This window comes from Enhydra lutris, unplaced genomic scaffold (assembly GCF_002288905.1).
Source record: "Enhydra lutris kenyoni isolate GAN:26980312 unplaced genomic scaffold, ASM228890v2 scaffoldscaffold27, whole genome shotgun sequence".
NCBI classification, from domain to species: Eukaryota; Metazoa; Chordata; class Mammalia; order Carnivora; family Mustelidae; genus Enhydra; species Enhydra lutris.
The window spans coordinates 3,315,527-3,337,042 of NW_019154111.1; the positions used below are offsets into that span (position 1 = coordinate 3,315,527).

Genomic DNA, 21,516 nt, shown 5'->3' on the forward strand with positions numbered 1-21,516 from the left:
GTGCCCCGCATCGGGCTCTCTGCTCAGTGGGGAGCCTGCTTCCTCCTCTCTCTCTGCCTGTCTCTCTACCTACTTGTGATCTCTATCTGTCAAATGAATAAATAAAAAAATCTTTAAAAAAAAAAATGAAATCTTTTAAAACTTTTCAGAGCACCACACTTCGAGAGATAACACATCACATTCCCTCTAACACCTGAGTGCAAAATGTCTCAGAATGTCCAACCAGTCACCAGCCATCTGGTGCCGAGAACAGTTAGGCTACTCTGACCAGTTCCTCTGTATAAAGCAGAGAGCAAAGGCAACATGCGTAATGAGAAGGGACTTCACTCTCCAGTCCTGCTTTCTTCTGAGAAACTCCCATTAACCGCGCAACAACAATAAGATACTGATGTGCTACGGAAACTCTCTTTCGAGAAGCTTACAGGTCTTGGCTCAAATTATCCCACAAGCTTGTAGAGGGAGCAAGCTGATTGATAACTTGCACCAAGAAAAATAATCCTGGGGGCGCCTGGCTGGCTCAGTCTGGAGAGCACAGGACTCTTGATCTCAGGGTTGCAAGTTCAAGCCCCAGGTTGGGTGTAGAGATTACTTAAGAAGAAAAAGAAAAACTTCAAAAAAGAAAAGAAAAAAATAGGCCTGCACCTGAAACTAATATTACACTGCATGTTAACTAACTGGAATTTTATATAAATAAATAACCTTTTAAATAATAAAAAAAAAATAAATAACCTCTTAAATAGTAATAAAAACCTTTTTAAAAAATGCAAAAAATGAATAACTAAGAAAAATTTAAAAAAATAAAAGGGAGTTGGGGGAAATTGGAGAGGGAGATGAACCATGAGAGACTGTGGACTCTGAGGAACTAACTGAGGGTTTTGGAGGGGAAAGGGGTGGGAGGTTAGGTGAGCCTGGTGGTGGGTATTGTGGAGGGCACATATTGCATGGAGCACTGGGTGTGGTGCATAAACAATGAATTCTGGAACACTGAAAAGAAATTTAAAAAATAAATAATTTTTTTAAAAATCTTTTTTATTTTATAAATAAATAAATAAAAATCTTTTCTTGCCTGGTTTCCACATTTGGGTGACAGACTTAGGAAGTCGGCCTTTTAAAAACCCTCTCCTTCCTTACATTAAAAAACTAAATAATGCCCCTTCCCCCAAAAAATAACACAAAGAAAAAATATAGTCTTGGATTTTTGTGTCCTGGCTCATCTAAAACATGTGTTTCTTCCTGGGCCACATCCCTTTCTTTCTACCCTTTCCTCTACCTTCCTTTCTGCCTCAACCTTCTCCAGCAATAACTCCAGCAATTCTTCCCCCTCTTTTTTCTGTACCATCAGTTTTGTCCCTGTCTACTATGTCATTTCCATCAGCCTACAATTATACTATTACTTCTCTAATTTCAAAAAAAAAAAAAAAATAGAGCGGCACCCAGGTGGCTTAGTCAGTTGAGCGAGCAACTCTTCGTTCTGGCTCAGGTCATGATCTCAGGGCCATGAGCTGGAGCCCGCATGCTGGGCTCTATGCTCAGCAGGGAGTCTGCTTGAGATTCTCTCTCCCTCTCCCTCTATCCCTCCCGCTCATGCGTGCTCGCGCTCTCTCTCTCTCTCTGTCTCTCTAAAATAAATAAATCTTAAAGAAAGTTTTAAGTCTCTCTTAATATAACTCTCTCAGCCCAACTACCATATTTCTCTCCTTACTTTTACACCAAAAATCCTTTTTTTTTTCTAAGATTTTTGACATCTTAAGATTTAAGATTTATTTGACAGAGAGAGACACAGCGAGAGAGGGAACACAAGCAGGGGAGTGGGAGAGGGAGACGCAGGCTTCCCACTGAGCAGAGAGCCCAATGCAGGGCTTGATCCCAGGATCCTGGGATCATGACCTGAGCCAAAGGCAGATGCCTAATGGACTGAGCCACCCAGGTGCCCCCCTCACTTTTTCTTTTTTACCAAAAATCCCTTAAAGAGTTATCAAAACTTTTTCCCTATTCCTCCCCTTGTCCCATTCACTCTTGAACCCCCCGCCCTGAAGTCAAAAATCTCCACATTGTAGAGTTCAAAGTTCAAGTCTCAGCCTCATCCTACGTGACCAACTGGCAGCCTTGCACACAACTGATCACTTCCTCTCCCTTAAGACACTGGCTTTCCTTAACTTCCAGGACCCTACACTTTCCTAATTTTTCTCTCACTGCCCTAATTATTTCTTCTCAGTACCTTATCTCCCTGAGCTCCGTAAAGTCACTGTGCTCCAGGACTTAATCTTTGGATCTCTCTCTTCTGTACTTGCAGTCACTCTCTAGGTGATCTCATTTGCTCTCATGACTATAAATACTAGAAGCTGATGACTCCCAAATTTCCGTCCAAAGTGAGACTTAGTCACTGAACCCAGGCCAGTATTTCCAACTAACTGTTGAGATCTCCACTTACTCATTTGAAAGTTGTCTCAAAGGTTATCATACCCAAAATAGTGGATCCCCAAATCAAGATCCTCCTACAGTCCTATCCATTATATATATTTTATTAACATACACTGTATTATTAGTTTCAGAGGCAGAGTTTAATGATTCATCAATGGCATATAATAACTCAGTGCTGATTCCATCACGTGCCCTCCTTAATGCCCATCACGCAGTTACCCCATCCCCTCACCCACCTCCCCTCTAACAGCCCTCAGTTTGTTTCTAGAGTTAAGAGTCTCTTACAATTTGTCTCCCTCTGTTGTTGTCTTATTTTTCCTTCCCTTCCCCTATGTCCATCTGTGTGTTTCTTAAATTCCACATAGGAGTGAAATCATATAATATTTGTCTTTCTCTGACTGACTTATTTTGCTTAGCATAATATCCTCTAGTTCCAACCATGTCACTGGAAATGGCAACATTTCGTTCTTTTGATGGCTGTGTAATAGTCCATTGTGTATTATACCATATCTTCCTTATCCATTCATCAGTCGATGGACAACTGGGCTCTTTCCATAGTTTGGCCTTTGTGGATATTAATGGCAACAGACTCCACCAGCTCCTCAGGTGAAAACCCTTGGTTCCATCTTTGACTTCTCTTTTTTTCCTACACCCTATATCTAGTCCATCAGCCCATCCTAGTAGTTTGCCATTCGAAATACATCCAGTGTCTTCTCCCATCACTCTCGTTCCAGCCACCATCTCTGTTGGCTGCTCCTCCTGTTCCTATACAAGCCCCACTGTATTCTGTTATTCACTCAGCAACCCAAGTGATCCTTGAAACCATAAATCTGATCATGCCACTCCTCCTCCTCTTTTCAGAACCTACAATGACTTCCCATCTCACTCCTTCCTATGACCTTCAAACCCCATGTGAGGTGGCTCCTTACTTCTCTGACATCATATCCTACTACAAGTCCCCTCTTTGCCCCAACCCCCGGCCATTCTGTCATCCACATTATGGCTCCAACACCAGGCCCACTGCCCTTACTACTTCCTCTTTCTTAAGTCTTTGTCCTCCAACTATCCCCAGAGCTAGTTCCCGTACACGCAGCCACTCTTTACTCAAAAGCCACCTTCTCAGTGGGGGCCTCTCTTGCCATGCCATCTATGATTTCAACCCCGCCTCCTCGCATTTCTTATCCCTTTCCATGCTTTGTTTTTTCTCCTTAGCACTAATCATTGTGTAACATATTACACATTTTACTTACTTAATTTTTAATTATCTCCCCTGAAGAGAAACTTCATGTGAGCAGGGAGTTTGTGTTTTTGTCACACTGCTCTACCTTAAGCCCCTACTACAAATCCTGACATGTAAGTATCACCAAATATTTGTTGAATTAATGAATATATAATTCATGTAACTTACTCCTGCATCCTGAAGGAGAAGCACAGAGTGAAAATTGTTACCCCACTGGAAAACGTCACCGTCCTCTCCAATACCATATCCTTCAGAAGCCGCCAGGATATAAGTGCACTCAGCTCTATGTGTCTGCAAGTCAAGAACCCTAGCTAAGGAGTTTTGTACTACCTACCTTTCTTTTCTTTCTTTCTTTCTTTTTCTTTGTACCTTTCTACCCCCTCCAAGCCCACCAACATCATGTTGTACTTAAGGCCTCTGCCTTTCAGAACTATTCACTGACACTATACCCAAGGCCACCCAAGTGTCTTAAAAATCAGCGTTCAGATTACAAGAAGATTTTCTTTTACTTAATAAGGGAACCAAGAACAACCACAATCAAGTAGTATTTGAGGCCAATGGAAATGACTCTGTGTTTCTCCACTAGGGAATTCTTCCATTAAAACAACTGAGTTTGTTCTCAGTGCAGCTAGAACAGTGGACACAAACCTCCAGGAACGTAAGGTTCAACACGCTAAGGTCTTTATTACAGGACTCATCACCTTGAGAAAGAGCTCATTTCTTTCTTCTAAATAATAAGGATCTCAATACAGGGATATTATTGCTGTTGTTCCTAAATGCACTTTACTACCTGGAGACGATCTGTCTTCTGTGAAGAAGCCATTATGGTCCCTGATGCATCTCCCTTTTTAGCACCTTATTGATCTACAAGCGCCCAGCCAGCCACCACACCACTACAGATATGTGTAATAAAAGCTCATGCTGGCACGCTGCTGGCATAGGAACATAAAAGTTCTTCTCTGAAATGTTAACAACTCTGCTGACCCAAAGAGATGAAATGCCACCTTCCAGTTTGAAATAAACTTCTGAGTTCCCATAGGTTTTAAAAGAAACATAGATGGCAAAAGACAGTTTTCTAGGGTAAGGGTTACCCACCATTTTATGAGATGCATGACAGTATATGGCTTATCAATACTTTTTATAATTATTTTTTACAATTAACCCAGTTCTTCAAAACAGCAGTTTCATTGGAATTCTTACCCCATGGTTAGAGCTGAATGTACAATCTAAATTTTCGATCTGAGCACTTTATATAACTTGGGCAGAAGGTGCTAGAAGTCAGTTTTCTAACTTAAACCCAGGACAGATTAAACTAATATAAATCCAGGAATTAGAGTGGTCATTGAGAAGGTTTCCTTGTCCTGAATCATTTATTTAACCTAGTTTAGACAGCCAAGCAATGTGGTTGCATCTATATTTACCTGCTGAAAGCAAAAAAATTACTCTACTTATCTGAACGACTGGGCAACGAGCTCAGCCCTTAGCAGACTATATGGCTAAAGAAGTCCTTAACACCTTCACTGTGAGATGACCCAGCCAGAATAGCAGTCACGGTTATTTTGGAAAAAAATCTACTGATGCGGTGCCTGGCTGACTCAGTCATTAAGCATCTGCCTTCGGCACAGATCATGATCCCAGAGTCCTGGGATCGAGCCCCGCGCCAAGCTCTCTGCTCGGCGGGAAGCCTGCTTCTCCCTCTCCCGCTCCCCCTGCTTGTGTTCCCTTTCTCGCTGTGTCTCTCGCTGTCAAATAAATAAATGAAATCCTTAAAAAACAAAAATCCACTGAGAAGTGAACAGCTGTCCCATCAGTTGTTGACCTAGGGCTGGGTGGCCTTCATAAGCAAAAAGGTGTCAGTTGGCCACCTGTCCCCAAATCCCCCTGTAGGACATGGCTGTGTTCCATCAGCAATGTTGCTCACCAACAACAATGGTGCCAGCGTGCCAGAGAATTAGAGACAGAAACTTACCATGTTTTCCCAGCATCACGGACCCACTCCTGTTGAAAGTCATGAAAAGTGAACTGAGGTAGGAACCAGAGAGAACGCAGTTACAGAAGGCACAGTCTCTATTTTCAGGTCGTTATCTGACCAAAATCACTATCAGAGGAGATCTGAGGAAGCCCTCAATCAATGGTTGAGAGGGAGGCTGACCTGAAGACATTCCTGATGATAAATACTGAAAAATCTGGGCAGATATCCTGAGAGAATGGCCAAACATGCCAGACTCAGAGGTAAATTTGGAAATTCTTCCATCCATGACAGGAACAAGAAATGGAGGTAGCCTTCTCTTTGCCTACCATGTGTTGGGAAGGAGGATGAGCCTAGGAAAAGCATGAAGAGGAGAAAAAGTAGACAGGATCACAACAAAGAGGTCAAATCCAGGAAACATGAAATAGTCCCCACTTGAAATTCTCCTCTTGTGAGTCAGAAATATGGGTGCTTTAAGAAAATACAAACCTTAACAAAGGAAATAAATTGAAGTTTATCATATGCATTACAGAACAATTCACAGCAGGCTTCCTTTTAATAGTGAATCTCCCTGGTCCAATGAAATTATGGCTCTTTGTTAAATAAGATTTCCAGATCGACTGCATTAACTGAGATAAACCTTCATTCATTCAACAAATATGTATTAAATACCTATTATGGCCCATGCATTATGCAAAGTGCTGCAGATAAAAAGATGAATACAAAATAGTGCAAAAATAGTCTCAAAAAGGAGGGAAGCATATGGGGAAATAAAATGTCACTGGTGCTAGGAACCAAGTGTTTGGTGTGTGAAGGAGGCCTAGGAGGAGGAAGGCGATCCTACCGGGGAGCCTGGGTGAGAACATCAAGTAGGAGGAGGAGGGGTCTTAAACTGATTGCTAAAGGGTAAGCATGTTTGACCAGGCAGACTTGGGGTGGAGGTGAGCAGGGAGGGTCAGGGGCTTCCAGGCAAAGGAAGAAGCTTCATAAGCAAAAGTTCCAAAGGTATAAAATAGCTTAACCTGTTTTAGGGCCTGGGAGTCCTTCATCAGGGCTGAAGGACAGCATGCTGGTATGGACAAAGCATGCAAAAGTATGAGATGCACAGATTGGCGGGGGGCGGGGGGGGGGCATGTTGCCAGACCTGTGGGGTCTACTTGCCAAGGTGAAGATCACGGATCTTATTCTGACTGATAGGCTGTGGGGAGCCACTGAAGGATGTCGAGCAAAGTGGTAACATGATTCGATTTCCATTTAAGAACAAACACTCTGAATAGAAAGCAGAGATGTGCTAGAGAACAGGAAACCAGAGGGCACCACCACGTGAGCACAGGTGCTGGAGACCAACATGCAACAATGCTGGAACAGGATGGGGGGTCCGTGTCGGGACGGGAACTGACCTGTTCCCTGCTTGGATGACTAGGACAGGAGAGAAGAGAGCCCCTAAGGATGATCCTTAAGTTTCTGGGTTGGGCAACGAGAGAGGCAGGGATATCCTTCCTCAAGATGGAGGAAAAGGAAGGAGAAAGGATTCCAGGATGAGAGAAGAGAACGCAGGTTCTTGTGGACCCCCAGAATATCCAAGTGAGATACCCCGCAGGCGAGCTGTTTGGACTTTAGGTATGAGGGAGAGATTCCCGGGGCAACAAGTCATGAGCTTTGAGGGGTAAAAAGGGCCACAGGCACGAAAGAGAATGCTCAAGGAGAACAGAACACTGGAGAACCCCACCCAGGCTGAGAAAGGAAAGCCAGAGAAGGAGAGGGGAAAAAGAGCAGAGATAGGGACGACTGGCTGGCTCAGTCGTAAGGGCATGTGACTCTTGATCTCTGGGCAGTGAGTTCAAGCCCCATGTTGGGTATAGAGATTACTAAGTAAACAAAAAAACAAACTTTAAAAAAAAAAAAAAAAAAAAAAAAGAACAGGGTAGAAGCAGGTCCAGGAGCAAATGTTGCCTCCAAAGCCAGAGGAGGCCCAGTGTTGAAAAAGAAAGAGCAGCCCCAGCCCTGGGAAAGGAGGAGGAAATCTAGAGTCAGGGACCTAGAAGGGCCCTGAAGACACCCTGAGGAAGAGAAGCAAGCCCGGCCACATCTGAGCAAGGTTACCTCTCCTTTCCTTTGTGCTAACACATCTAGGGAGGTGGGAGAGCTGGGGAGAGGCCAGCTTTTCCCAGCGTGGGAGGTTATTCATTTACGGAAGGACAGGCAGCGCCGGGGGTGCCCACCTCCCCATAGACCACGGGGAACACAGTGGCTCATCATCACCTGGGACTTTCCGAAGCAGCTTGCCCAGAGCTGCACGTGGCCACCTTGTAGGCCCTGTGGTTACGGAAAAAAAATCCCTGAAATCGCACAGGACACTCAAGATTCCCTAGGAACTTCAGACCCAGCTTTGGTGTTTTAAAGCATTATCAGCTGAAAGTGGAACCCCGGCTATAGTTCTGGTGGGCCTCTCTGCGCCAGCTGTGGTTTGTATAAACACAGTGGAAACACCATTATTGTAACAGAGGCGCGCCCTTGGCTAAAGTCGCCCTCATAATTTTAAGAACAAAAAATCCAAACCATAATCATCAATAACAAAACTACTTAGGTTTTACCAACTAACATTCTCTACTCTGTCTGAAAGGGGATAAGAAAACTTCTGAAGAAATAAAGCACAATTCTGGTCCTTTCCCTTTTTTTAGATTTTATTTATTTATTTGACAGAGAGAGAGAGCTCAAAAGTAGGCAGAGAGGCAGGCAGAGAGAGAGGGGGAAGCAGGATTCCTGCTGAGCAGAGAGCCTGACTAGGGGCTCGATCCCAGGACCCTGAGATCATGACCTGAGCCAAAGGCAGAGGCTTAACCCACTGAGCATCCAGGTGCCCCAGTTCTGGTCCTTTCTTATTCTCAGCTTTTCCTCTCCTGGTTCATACTGAGTTAATCCCTATGGGCTCAAATGCCTTCCCAGATGTTGGTGCTCTGCCTTCCCACACAGGGCCTCCATGTCTTAGCTGTTCAAAGTTCAGCATCTGATCAGTTCCAGGACTGGTTTTAGTTTACCTTTCTGACCCTTGAAATTCTTTGTTTTTCTCCACAAGCTGCAGGAAACTGATAAAGAGGGGCGTGACTTGTACGTTACTCTATCTCAGAAACAAATCATTTTAAAGTTTCAATTTCCTCCTCTTATAAGATATCCAGAGTGAATAAAACAATTTTATTTGTTCTAAGCCCTTCCCATGAGCTACTTTCAGTGAAAACTGTTGACAAGTAGTTGCCTGATTCTCTTCTAAATGCTGCTTGCTACTACTTACAAAAGTCAGTTACAGATCACCTCAAAAACAGTTTTCCAAGAATTGTCCTTAAAGAACCTGCCTCCTATCCACTGAACAACACAGTCTGAATAAAATTTTAACTTTTTTGTCAGGATCATAAAAACTTTCCAAATAGCCTGATTGTGCACGCATGTATATGCCCCCAAATGCCTCAGATTTCTTTGGTCTTTGAAGAAATGAAATAGACATGATTTTAAAGCAACTTCCCAATTCCATTAGTTTCTCTGTCTTGACAAAGGCAAACATCATCCTTCATTTTGGGTTTATCGGTCCCGTGCATACTTTTTATAAATACTATGCAAATCATGTTTCCATAAACAATATCTAATGTTATTTGATCCACTTTTTAACTTCATATGAATGGCAACATACTCCCCATTTCATTCTATACCCTGCTTTTTTTCAGTAAAATTTTATGTTTCCCCATTTGGAAATACATATATGTAGTATATTTGTGTTAAATAGGGGACAATTGTTTCCATTGTATGAATATACACCATACCTTATTATCCATTTTCCTATTCATGAACACTGAAGTTCTTCTGTTTTGCTTATTTATTTTGCTATTACAAGCAGTGGCGCCAGGGACATGTTTGGACAGGAGTAGAGCCAGGCTGCAAGGCTGTGTGTGTCTTCAGCCTCCTGAGATAGAATCCAGCTGCGTCCCAGTGTGCTGTCAGCAGACATACAGCAGTGTATGAGCTCAGAGCTTTCTTAAGGTAAAAACAACCCCAACCCATCCAGGTCTATGAAATACTCCAGGGCCGAGTTGTGTTTGCCTAAATAGAATTGCTGTTATAAAGATTAAGAGAAATTCAGGCCAAAATTGAAAGGGAGATGCTCTGAAGCAAATAACGTGTCCAATAGAGTGAGATTCGGAATACAGCACAGCAGGGCATTTTAAAACGCAGGAAACGAGATAAATTTATGAAGATGACCTAATAGAAAGTAAATTGCCTTTTCTTGGCAAAATACTTCGACGCCAAGAAAAAAAAATCAATTGAAATAATTCAGATACTGCAGTCTCCCATAATACAGCAGATCTGTCAAACTTCCTTGACCGTCAACCGTAGCTTCCACTCAGAATAAACATCATCTGTAGAAGATTCCTGGTGACTCCTGGAACAAGACCTTTAAACATCGACTCTGTGCATATGAATTTATAAAAAAAAAAAAAAAAAACAACTAAACTTTTGTCCTGTTTGAATCACCCATTCGTTGCCTAACTCCTATTTATACTTGCTGTTATTTTTAAATACTGCTGAATAAATGATCTCTGGTATGATGCATAAAATCTGGTTGCAGTGTGACCCTTGGAGGATGGGCTGGGGGGCCTGGGATACAAGGGTAGGGGGAAGGCAGACTAGTCAAGGATTTACCTGATCAGAATTAAATACTACTTTTTAAATAAGGCTAAGACTTTACCTCATCCATCCACAAATAACAACTCTAAGAACATCCCCTAACTGCTCCAAAATTCGAGAGCCACTCAGGCCCCCAGGATGTAAATCTCTCCTAGAACCAAACTTGGGGACTGTATGTATTTGTCTTCTCACACACTTCCTCCTTTTGTTTGTCCTCTGAGGACAGAACTGTGGATTTTACTCAGGATCCGCCACCTCAAGTTAGGTGCCTGACATAGTTGGGAGCTCAAAAGTCATTTTTAGGTTAAATACAGGGAAGTGTTCCTCATTATGCAAGGATTTTTAAATGACCCAAGGAATGTACCCATTACTTTTACTTGTCTTATATCTTGGTGCTCTTTAAATGTTTTGTTTTAAAAAATAAGCCAAAAAAAAAAAAAAAAAGATATGATACTCAAAACTGTTAAAATGTAAGCCCTACGAGGGCAGGAATTTAGTCTGTTTTATTAACTTCTGTATCCCAAGCAATACCTGAGCTAACGCTTAGCACCCATAGGTGCTCAATAAACGCGCTGAAGGCATGAAGATCTTTGGTTATGAAGTAGGCCACACACCGACCAGTAATCCAGTTCCTTTCTCTGTGAAGCTTTATGATTTCTTTTCATTTCTTTATTTAAATTGTGGTGAAACACAAAATTCACTATCTTAGCCAATTTTAAGTGCACAGTTCGGTGGCACTAAGTATAGTCACATTGTTGTGTAACTATCACCACTTTTGCCCATTAAGTGTTTACCTTTTATTTTTTTAAGAATTTATTTATTTATTTAACAGAGATCACAAGTAGACAGAGAGTCAGGCAGAGAGAGAGAAGGAAGCAGGCTCCGTGCTGAGCAGAGAGCCCGATGCAGGGCTTGATCCCAGGACCCTGAGATCATGACCTGAGCCAAAGGCAGAGGCTTTAACCCACTGAGCCACCCAGGTGCCCCAAGTGTTTACGATTTTCTAAAAATTTGTTTATTTGAAAGAGAGAGAGAGACACGGAGCTGGAGTGGAGGGGAGGGGCAGAGGGAGAGAGAATCTCCAGCAGACTCCGGGCTGAAGGTGAAGCCAGGAGAACCCACCCCACTCCCCTCCCTCCCGCCCCCATCCATCTCACCACCCTGAGATAGGACCTGAGCCAAAACCAAAGGTCAGAGGCTTCACTGACTACGCCACCCAGATGCCCCTCAGTGTTTACATTTTTAACTCCAATCTGCAAAGTGGCATTTCAAACCATTAGAAAAGAGGGGAAGTTTTGTTCCACCATTGGGTGGGGGAATAAAATGAGCTGCTTTGTTTCCCCGCTCTCCCTCTGGTATGCTAGCATCCTGGGATGGTCCCTTTCTCTGTCCTTCCTCCCTGGGTTTCTCTTCTCTCCCAGCTCACCTTTTCTCAACCATCTACCTATTGTTTTTGCTCTATCACCTAAATTAAACTTTCTCATCAAATGTTAGAGTGTGAAAGGGCCCGAAGTTTATGTAATCCAAACTCACTATTTTACATAGGAGGAAACGACGTCCTTTGAAAGAATGTACGCATTTTCTCAGAAAAAGCAGCTGTCCAATCCAGATGTTCAAATCCATTTTCTGTCCACTCATCCCCCAGGTCACGCACTCCCTCCTCTCTCTGTGCAGTGCTTGGAGTACACAGTTACAAAAGAATCTGCATCTGAATACATATTTTTGACTTTAGTCCCCAGTTCCTAGATGTTCACATGCCTACATGTGGAGGGTCAAACTAGCCAGAGTGCTTAGGATTCTGCTGGAAGACCTAGGATTACTACTAACAGCAGAGAGGGGAAAAAATTATTTTTAACTGACAACCCAAAGTGGAATATACAGAATCGACCCTGTAATTGATCCTTACCAACCCTACAGTAAAAGGATAAATAAACCAACCTTCTGGAACAGAAACATGGCTCCTGACTTTGTTGACTCAGTAGAAAGAACTCGCCCCCTCCCCACTTCCCCGACCAGTTGATTCCTGATCCGGCTGACACAGATGTGATCTTCCGAGGAAGAGCCCGATCCAACCACAGAAGACAATGAATTTGTCATTGAGCGAGGGTGTAAGTTCCCTCAGGACAGGAACCATGTGATGCCTCCTTGCTCTCCCCAGCGCCTAGCAGAGGGCTGGGCACACCGCAGGTGCCCAAAACACAGCACACCCACCCTCTCTGTCTTCCCACCCAAGCACTTGCCCAGAGTCAAGGGCCCCCAGCTGTCTGCTCTGGCTGGTTAGTTGTGTTTCAGCGTGATGAAGGAGGAGGGCGAAACTGAGTGCATCCGCTCCTACTTTTGTGGGGGACACACGATGCTCATGCAGGAGACACACTCTGTATGTAAAGACTGGGCCTGGGCTACTTGTATGTGCTTGCCTGTGAGCAGGTCAAGCCTCCCTATTTTTTTTTTTTAAGATTTTATTTATTTATTTGGCAGTCAGAAATCACAAGTAGGCAGAGAGGAAGGCAGAGAGAGAGGGGGAAGCAGGCTCCCCGCTGAGCAGGGAGCCCAATATGGGGCTCGATGTGGGGCTCGATCCCAGGACCCCGGGATCATGACCCGAGCCAAAGACAGAGGCTTTAACCCACTGAGGCACCCAGGCGCCCCAAGCCTCCCTATGTTTCAAAACCAAGATGAAGGGGACCACTTAATTTTGGGCTTACTTGTCCTGTTACCCCTTTGTGCTTCCTAAGAGCAAAGACACCTCATGGCATCCACTCCCTCCCATTATGTTCTACGCTGATTAGTTCATTAGCTATTATTTTTATTCCGATTGGCATAAAGTAGTACCATTTTTAGTAGCATTATTTTTAAGGAAGTACCATTACTTTTTTATAGTAAGCTCCATGCCCAATGTGGGGCTGAACTCACAACCCGGAAATCAAGAGCTGCGTGCTCTGCTGACTGAGCCAGCCAGGCTCCCCTATCTTTATTTCGTATGTATTTATTTATTATCTATTTCTCGCTCCTGGAATGCAAGCTTCTCCATGATGCCCCAGTCCCTAGGCTCTCAATGAATATTTGCGGAATGAATGAGTATGCCCTTCATGGCTCTAAGCTCAGCATCTACCACAGTGAACAAAACAGATACTCACAAATCACATAGCAAAGTGTGTATGAGCTTCTGTCAGCGGGTCTCAAAGCAAGGTGTGCAAACCACTTTAAAACGATCGCCCTGCTCAGAGCTAAGCTGAAGTCAGTCCTCAAGCAGCTCTCCCCGGGGTGAGACTCTAAAATTAACTTCCTATTTCTTTTCCAGTTTGAGGAATCAAGATACGGGCCTCTTCTCCATCCCACCCCTGCCCCAGCAGACTCCATGGTGACAAGAGAGTACAGTGGGTGTCATCAAACCTGGAGCCAGAATTCGAATCTTGGCAGCTTCACTTCCTTATCGTGAGACTTGGCAAGTTCATTGACATTTAGACGCCTCAGTTTCCTTAACTGTAGAATAGCGAGGAAAAAAATGATAACACCCACCTCAAGTGTTATAATGAAGAATAAATTAGGGGCGCCTGGGAGGTTCAGTGGGTTAAGCCTCTGCCTTTGGCTCAGGTCATGATCTCAGGGTCCTGGGATCGAGCCCCGCATCAGGCTCTCTGCTCAGCAGGGAGCCTGCTGACCACACCCCACACCCCGCCCCGCCTGCCTCTCTACCTACTTGAGATCTCTCTCTCTGTCAAATAAATAAATAAAATCTTAAAAAAAAAAAAAAAGAACAGATTACCTAAAATATGTAAAACTCTAAGAGGAGTACCTGGCAGCAAGTCTCCAATTTTTATTATTAATCCTCCCTGCCTGATCGACAACTAGTTTCTTTTAATGGAGTTGAGAGAGGGAGAGGAGAGAACAGAGGAGCATGTGAGAATTCTGTGAGTCAAAGATGGAACATGCATAAAATATAGATTTAGTGTAACTGATCACGAACTCAAACCTTCTGCCCAAAACATTCAAGTAGCAAAGTTTGTTCAAGGATAGAACCATATACTTAAATCTAAGCTCCAGTCATCATGTTTGATCGTCCTCACCTGAAACGAAGTATGTGCTTGTTCTTTTCAGAGGCTCTAGGCTCCGTGCAGCACTGTCCAATGGAGCCTTCCATGATGATAGGAACGTTCTCTCATCTGCACTGTCCAATACGATGGCCACTAGCAACACATGGCTCTTGAATGTTTGCATGTGGCCAACACCACTAAGGAAACAAATTTTTAATTTCATTGAATACTGGTTAGTTTAAAGATTTAAATAGCCACTTGTGGCTAGTGGCTACCCTACTGAGTATGCAAGCCCCTGGCCTTGGCTCTTCCTTGCTCTGCAGCTCCACGCTCGGCTCCTCTCCCTCCCTCCAGCAGTCAACACTCAAAAGGCTGGACTGCTGTTTCACACCTCCATGCCTATGCAGATGTTGCCCTTGTGGCCTCAAATGCCCTTTCCTCGCCATCCACCTCCCAACTTCATGAAAACTGTGTTCAGATTTCACTTCCTCCGGGCAACTGTCCCCAACCCCCTCCTGGCTTCTCTCACCCCACTGCCAACACCATCCATCACTGCCTGCTCCGTGCTTCTCTGCATCTTTTTCTGCTGCTCTCATCACCCCATAGCTGACACATATTCCCCGTGACCCTAACAGACTGGGGGTATTTTAAGGACCAGGTCTTATTCATCGCCGAGTTCTTGTGATGTGTGCCCATCACATAATATATGTACAGTACCTAACTTCTGAGCGCAGTATCCTATCACTATCACCTATCACTATATGTGATGCTTTGTTAAATTAAGCCTCAGTATACCAACAACCACTCCCTGATTATAAAGATCAAATCTCTTATAAGGCCTATTTTCAAATAGTAAAAAAAGTTTTTAGAGTCTCAGTTGAAGGTCTCTTTATTTTAAGCCACAGCAGTATAACATTTCAGAACAAATCAAAGAATATAAATGTTCCCTGGAACAAAATCCTACCTGTAGCTGCTCCTCCTAAGGGTCTGAAAGTCTCTTGGATTTCAGAAACTGATCCTGTCATGGATCTGTCTCCCCCCGCCCCCCGCACCACCACCACCTCGCTTGCAGAGACTTAGTAGAGAGAACTGACACGGTCGGAAAGCAAGAAGACAAGAGGACTCGATTATGGACACAGTCATATGGGAATTCAAGGGTGATCTATCCTTGCTTCACCCTCAACCCAATCCTACCTCTAAGAAGGAAATCATCAAAATCTTATCTAATATGAAAAATAATGATTGTGGGTGATACGTGTCTGTTCAGTAAAATACACTATCCAAAAAAAAAAAAAAAGTATTGTTTCCCTTATTCCTTAGCAAAACTTCTGGGCTCAAAAAAACTTCCTTGTTAAATTATGTAGCATCTGCTGCAATATTAATCTGCCCTGGGAGCCACCCTGGTTCATTTTTTTTTTAATCACAATTTTCTAACTAATCCTTTATTTGGATTCCCACACAAGTGTTCCTACAATTAGAATAAGCTTTTGATGGATACAATTCCGTGAACCTTATTTGTATGAGATATTTCTCAAGGACCAAAATACATTCTGGTGAATGTGTTTTACAAATGATTTTCTTTCCTGCCCTTCAGGAACTTACATTCAATAAGACAAACAAATAAATACACAGTGACCAGAAATGCATATTTTTTGGTACAATCATGGCAGCAGGCATTGAAGAAATGGATTTCAGAGAGAACATGCATCCAAAGGACTTCATCTTCAAATCAGATATAGATTTGACTTCTGTTTTCTTATTAATTATGTGGTTTTGTTTTATTTTAAAAATGCACAAATAGCACTTTCTAATGTAATGAACATTGATTAGCAAATGATTGAGTTACATGGGGCTGTATAATCATTTAGATAAATCTCTAGTTTTCCCATAATACTGACAGATTTTACACAGTCTTTTCTCTGGTTTCCCTTCCCCCTTACCCAACATGTATCTCCCAGAATTTGAATCTAAGATGTTTCCCTGAAAGACAAAGGACTAACAAAATCTTTTGAGGCTACTAATGAATACTACGAGGTAAGTATCTTTCCCTAAGTTGCCTGCCTCAAATTTAAATACAGGGATATCCATTCCTTTTTTTACTTCCTTCCTAAATCTGCCAATCTAGGAAGAACGCTGATTAAGTCTAGAAATGATGTTCTATGTTATTGGAATTGCTTGTGAATTCTACTAATATAAGATGCACTTATTTCCAAAATGTGTCTCTTGTTGCTTAGAAAAGAGAAGATCTAGCTTTCACAGATTATGTTTTGAGGTTAAAAATGAAGATAGTGACCTTAAGTCCCCCGAGATTTGTAGGGCTGGCATGCCATCTATCTCAATAATACCTAACAAGAACGTCAAACGGACAGAAACGGCTGTGGTAAGCGGTTGTTCGCAGCTGACAGTGACTGCTGTATTTTGGGTGATGGGGAAGAGCGTCTCCATTAGTTCAAGTGAAATACAAGGTTCTGCCAACACTGGGTATCAGTGTATTCAATCCCCCTGCTGAGCCGTGTCCATTTTCTGTTGCTGCAATTAACAATCAGTCGATACAAAGTCAAAATGTTGTACACTCTTCCCCTATCCCTTTCCCTGTCTCTGTTTCCAGCTTCACCGGAAGAACATGTCACTATGGTAACGAACATCTCTGGTGCACAGACCAAGTCAACCCTTCTAGCCAGATTGCCAGGCAAAGCAACATGGAATCAAAGCCCTCAATGGAACCACCAGAAAGCAGGGATTCCAACCCCCCTTTTTCTGAGTGGAGTGAACCAATGCCAGACAGCAGGATACCCAACCCATCTTGTTGCAAGAGACATTTAAAAAAGGAAATGCAAGAATGTCCTTCAGCAAGTCCTACCACTGTTTATCAGTCATTATTAACATGAATTCTTCCTCTCATTTCAGCTAACTTCCTACCATGTCAATTTTAATGAATGCAGAGAACAAGAAAGGACAGAACACTTCACGAATCTGTGAATCTGAACACTGTTACAGTCACCCACTGTCAAACGATTCTGTTTTCTCTTGCTTTCCTATTTCCAAATCCAAACCAAGTTACTCTCTTCTGGAATGCTCTAATATCCTGCATGTCTTTACAAAGTTGTGGAGCTCCAAATGGGTCACCCTGCTCTAACATCAGCCTAATCATGAAGCAGTGGTGATGTTTGTAGTAATAACACACTCACAATGGAATGAGCTAAAATCCCTAGTCATTCCACAGAAACTGCAAAGCAAAAATGAAGATGGATTCTCCTTCTGGACTTAGCTCACCTACATCTGACTAGCCACCGAGACCATACCCACTGCTTATCATTCCTAAACAATTGACTTTTTTTTTTTTTCAAATTAACTATTTTTTCTGATCAATTTCAACATTTTTCTAAATCAAAGGACATCAGTTCTCACAAATAATATTTTAAAACAGCAGCAAACCTGCATTATAATATTAAGGGACAGTAAGAAGTGTTTTCCATCAGGGCCTCAAAGACTTTGCAGATAACAACATCATTTTCACCCTGGCTTCGCCACTGAATAGTTGAGGAGACTGACACACAGCTGGGGGGGGGGGGAACAAGACCCAGAAAATCACACCATAGCTTCCAGAATGCAACTACCATAGAAGAGAACGCATTCCCTTCTCCAGAGCAATATTAATATATGTCCAAACAATATTTCAGTGGATTAACAGAACAGGGTAGTCCCCAAAGTCTAAATCAGCCAAGATCTTACAAATTGCATCAGATGAGGAGACTTTTTAAAAATTATGTGATCACACTCAAGTATCCGAAAAATTTTCATCATTCGCAAATGCAGTCTGTTTTCTGTTTTGTAATACTTTACGTATTTTTGATACAAATCTTCTGAACATGGTCATTTTTTTTCCTCTTAAGTGCCCACTTTGGTGTTACCTGAGAAACTACTTTTTATGTGTTTATTAGGCCCTGTTAAAATTTGATGCACACAAGTCACTTTTGTCAACCACCTCCCCAGAAGGAGGATTCAAGAATTGTGGTATGATGCTCTTGGTCCCCAGGCCTGCAGCTGCATTGGGGCCAAGGCTGTGATTTACTATGTTTATGGGACCAATGCCTGCACGGTGCTCCGTACAGTCTAGCGCTTAGCAAATAAATGTCTGTGGCGAGAGTAAGGCCTTCTCCGTGAGATGCTTCCCCTGAATCAGTTCAACATCCAAAACCACTATCAAAACTAGGAGGCTCTCTGCCTGACACATCATTCTCCAATTTGGGGCTTCCTCTGCAAACAACACAACATGAGGGATTCCCTCCGTTCTGAGACTGATGAAGCATTAGCCCGGATTAAAATCCCTGGCCCACGATATCCCACGGGAATCCCAGCGGACCAACGCAAGACCAGAGGCCGGCCAGAGAAAGGTAAGCCTCCATTACCAGATACCGGGAGGCAACTTCTGGCCACTCCGAGGCTCAGCGGGGCCTGGATAACCTGAGCTCCTGGAAGCAGGAGGCCCGGGAGACTGTGGCCAGGCGAAGGGAGAGTGTGACCGGGCCTAGGAGGCGCCGGGCTCTCCACAGCGCCACGCCTCGCGCCTCGCGCCTCGCGCTTACCTTTCCGAATAAGGGCTGCGATCTCGGGGTCGAAGCCCTGCCGGTGGCACTTCCTCCAGAGACCCATGTTGGTGGAGTTGTACTGCCGGCTGCACTCGTCCACCGGGCTCATGGCGAAGAGCTGCCGGCGGTTCCGGGCCCGGAGGAGTTTGCCCTCCCAGCGGTCCAGGCGCGAGCGGCTCGCCCGGAGCGGCAAGTTGTTGTTGTTGTTGTAAATGAAGCCGGGGTCGACCCGGCGGGTGTTGAAGGCCTTGCACCTGTCCCTGTGCTTCCTGGCGTCCGTCTCGTACCAGTGGTCTGAGCAGATGGCCACGGCCAGCATGCCGAGGGCGCAGAGCGCTAGCGAAAGGCCCGTATAGAGCAGTAACCTTCCGGCAGCCATGCCTCCGCTTGGCGGCTACACCATGGGCATGATCCGCCGCAGCCTCGCCTTCCCTCCGCGCGCCCGGAACAAAGCGGCGGGCGGCCGAGCCAAGGGGGAGGGGGACCGGAGGGGGACTCGCGCGGCGGCGCCCCCTCGCCCCCGCCTGCCGGTGCGCGGCCCGGGGACTGCAGGGATGGGGGCGAGCAGCCTAAAAAGTTCTGATCCGGGGAGGCTCGGGCGGGCTCCTGGGCATCCTCCGGGGCAGGTGCAGCCTCGGGCGGCGGCGAGCGGACAAGACTGCCTCCCGCCCCCTCCCTGCCCGGCAGGAAGCGACTGCCCCGAACCGGCCGCGTCGGCGCGCAGCCGGGCTTCGGGTGCCGCTGCCCTGGTGCCAGAAACTAAACACCAAGTGCCCTCGGCTGCCGTGGGGCTGCCGGGCTTTCTTTGTGCAGGGTAGCGACGGGACCCACTCGCCTGGCTTTATCTTGGGGTGAGGGGATGGAGGCTATCACGAGGAGCTGCGCGACGACCGGATGAACCCCAGCACCCGCGAGGCGGCCGGCCAGCGAAGGAAATCTCCAGATGCTAGGGCCGGCTGTCCTGAGTCCCGCCTGGGTCTCCCACTCAGCGACTCTCCCCCTTCCGGTCTGCAAGCGAAGAAATGTTCTTCCTCTCTGGGTTGGGTCTTTTTAAAATCTCCGTCCTCTGGTCACCAGCAGGTCCCTTGTTCTGTCTGGCCAGCGCGCTGTGCTCAAAGGCGGGCTGCCCGTGGGCACACGGTCGCTGCCGACCTCTCCGCGCGGGCTCCCGGGTCGTCTGCGTCTGGCCTCGCCATTCAGGAGGCCCCTCGGGCCGACGGTGCGGTCACTCGGACGGCGTTACCGGACGAGCCTTGGCCCGGGACTGGGGACGACTGGGCGGCAGCTGGCGGGCGCGAGGGGCTGGCTGCGCAGAGGAGGGTGCACCGGGCAGGACGCACGGCGCGGGGCGCGCGGAGCTCCGCTCGCGGTGCCTTCAACACCATGGACAGGTCGCGCGATCGGGGCTCACCGCCAGCTGGGCAGCCAGTCCCCGGGCGTCATGCCGATCTCCCCAGCGCCCTCTTCTTCCTGAGTATCCACCCGGCAGGTTCCAGACCCGCCTCTCCCGCGACGCCTCTGCCTCACTTCATCTGGCTCCCAAGTAGCCCCGGGAACGTGCTGCCCAGGTGCAAAGAAAATGCTGCAGGCACCGAGGAAAACAGCGGCCCCGGCCCTTCAAAACAATCCGCCCCCTTCTCCCGCCACCCGAGCCCGGCACTGTAGCTGTCTGCTCTACCCAACTGGGGTCAGCCGCTCTCAGACTGCACCATTTTCTTCGCAGCCCACCCAGGACGGGAGGCGCCGGCTCACTCCGCAGCGTGCAGAGAATCCCGTCCCGGTCTCGGCGTCCCACGATCAGGCTCCTGGCGCGCCCGTGCCCGCCGAGGTGAATGGGGCGAGGGTGGGGGAGGGAGGCTGGGTCGCTGAGCTTCCCCTCCCTGCCTCCTCCTCTAGCCGCGGCGACTCCGGGGCCTCGCGGGCCCGGCCGATGCTGGGGAGCCGGAGCCCAGGCGGCGCCCGGGGTGCTCGGGAAATCGCAACGCCCGGCTGCGAGCGCCGGAGGAAGCCGCCGCCGCGCTCGCTCGCTCAGGCGCCGGGCGCTGCAGCCTTGGCTAAAACCCACAGACGAGAACACGGAGCGCGCAGCCAAAAGCTAGTGATGTCATCCGTGCAACGTGAGCCTCATCTCTTATTTTTCTAGCATCCTTAAAGATAAACTGCACCATTTCCCAGGCACGAAATGTCTAAGCCTTGGTCTTTGACCAGGCAAGTCAATGGTGTCTAGATAGGTATGTGCCCAACCACATCCATATTTATGCACATATACATATATGTGGTATGTAGCATGTTTACACGCATTATTATAAATTTAGGGATGTTGCGTCTATCTCCTATTTATCTCTTTTCAGTGGTGGAAAATTCCCTCAAATGGACCATAGTTCTTTAAAGACTGCTTATTGCGGAGTCGGCGTCCGGAGGGGCTGAGGAAGTTCCCTGCGTCCCCAGTTTTGGTCGCCGGTGTCTTGGATCACATCTGATCTTTGTTTTCTCCCAGAAAGCTACAGGCGCTACCTTGCTAGCTACAGGCGTTTCCCCCTGGGGCCGAGCGCGTCGGCGGGGTTGCCACCGCCAACCCCAGTCTAGCCC

General features: G+C 45.9%; 1 protein-coding gene across 1 annotated transcript in view; it reads right to left on the minus strand.

The window, feature by feature from the left end:
- Positions 1–19,306, minus strand: part of LOC111151846 (transmembrane protein 178B) — a 332,186-nt gene extending 312,880 nt beyond the window's left edge. The window contains exon 1 of the mRNA XM_022510060.1: positions 18,925–19,306. Within this exon, the coding sequence (XP_022365768.1) occupies positions 18,925–19,306 (382 nt within the window). The remainder of the gene's footprint in view (positions 1–18,924) is intronic.
- Between the last annotated feature and the right edge of the window lie 2,210 nt (positions 19,307–21,516).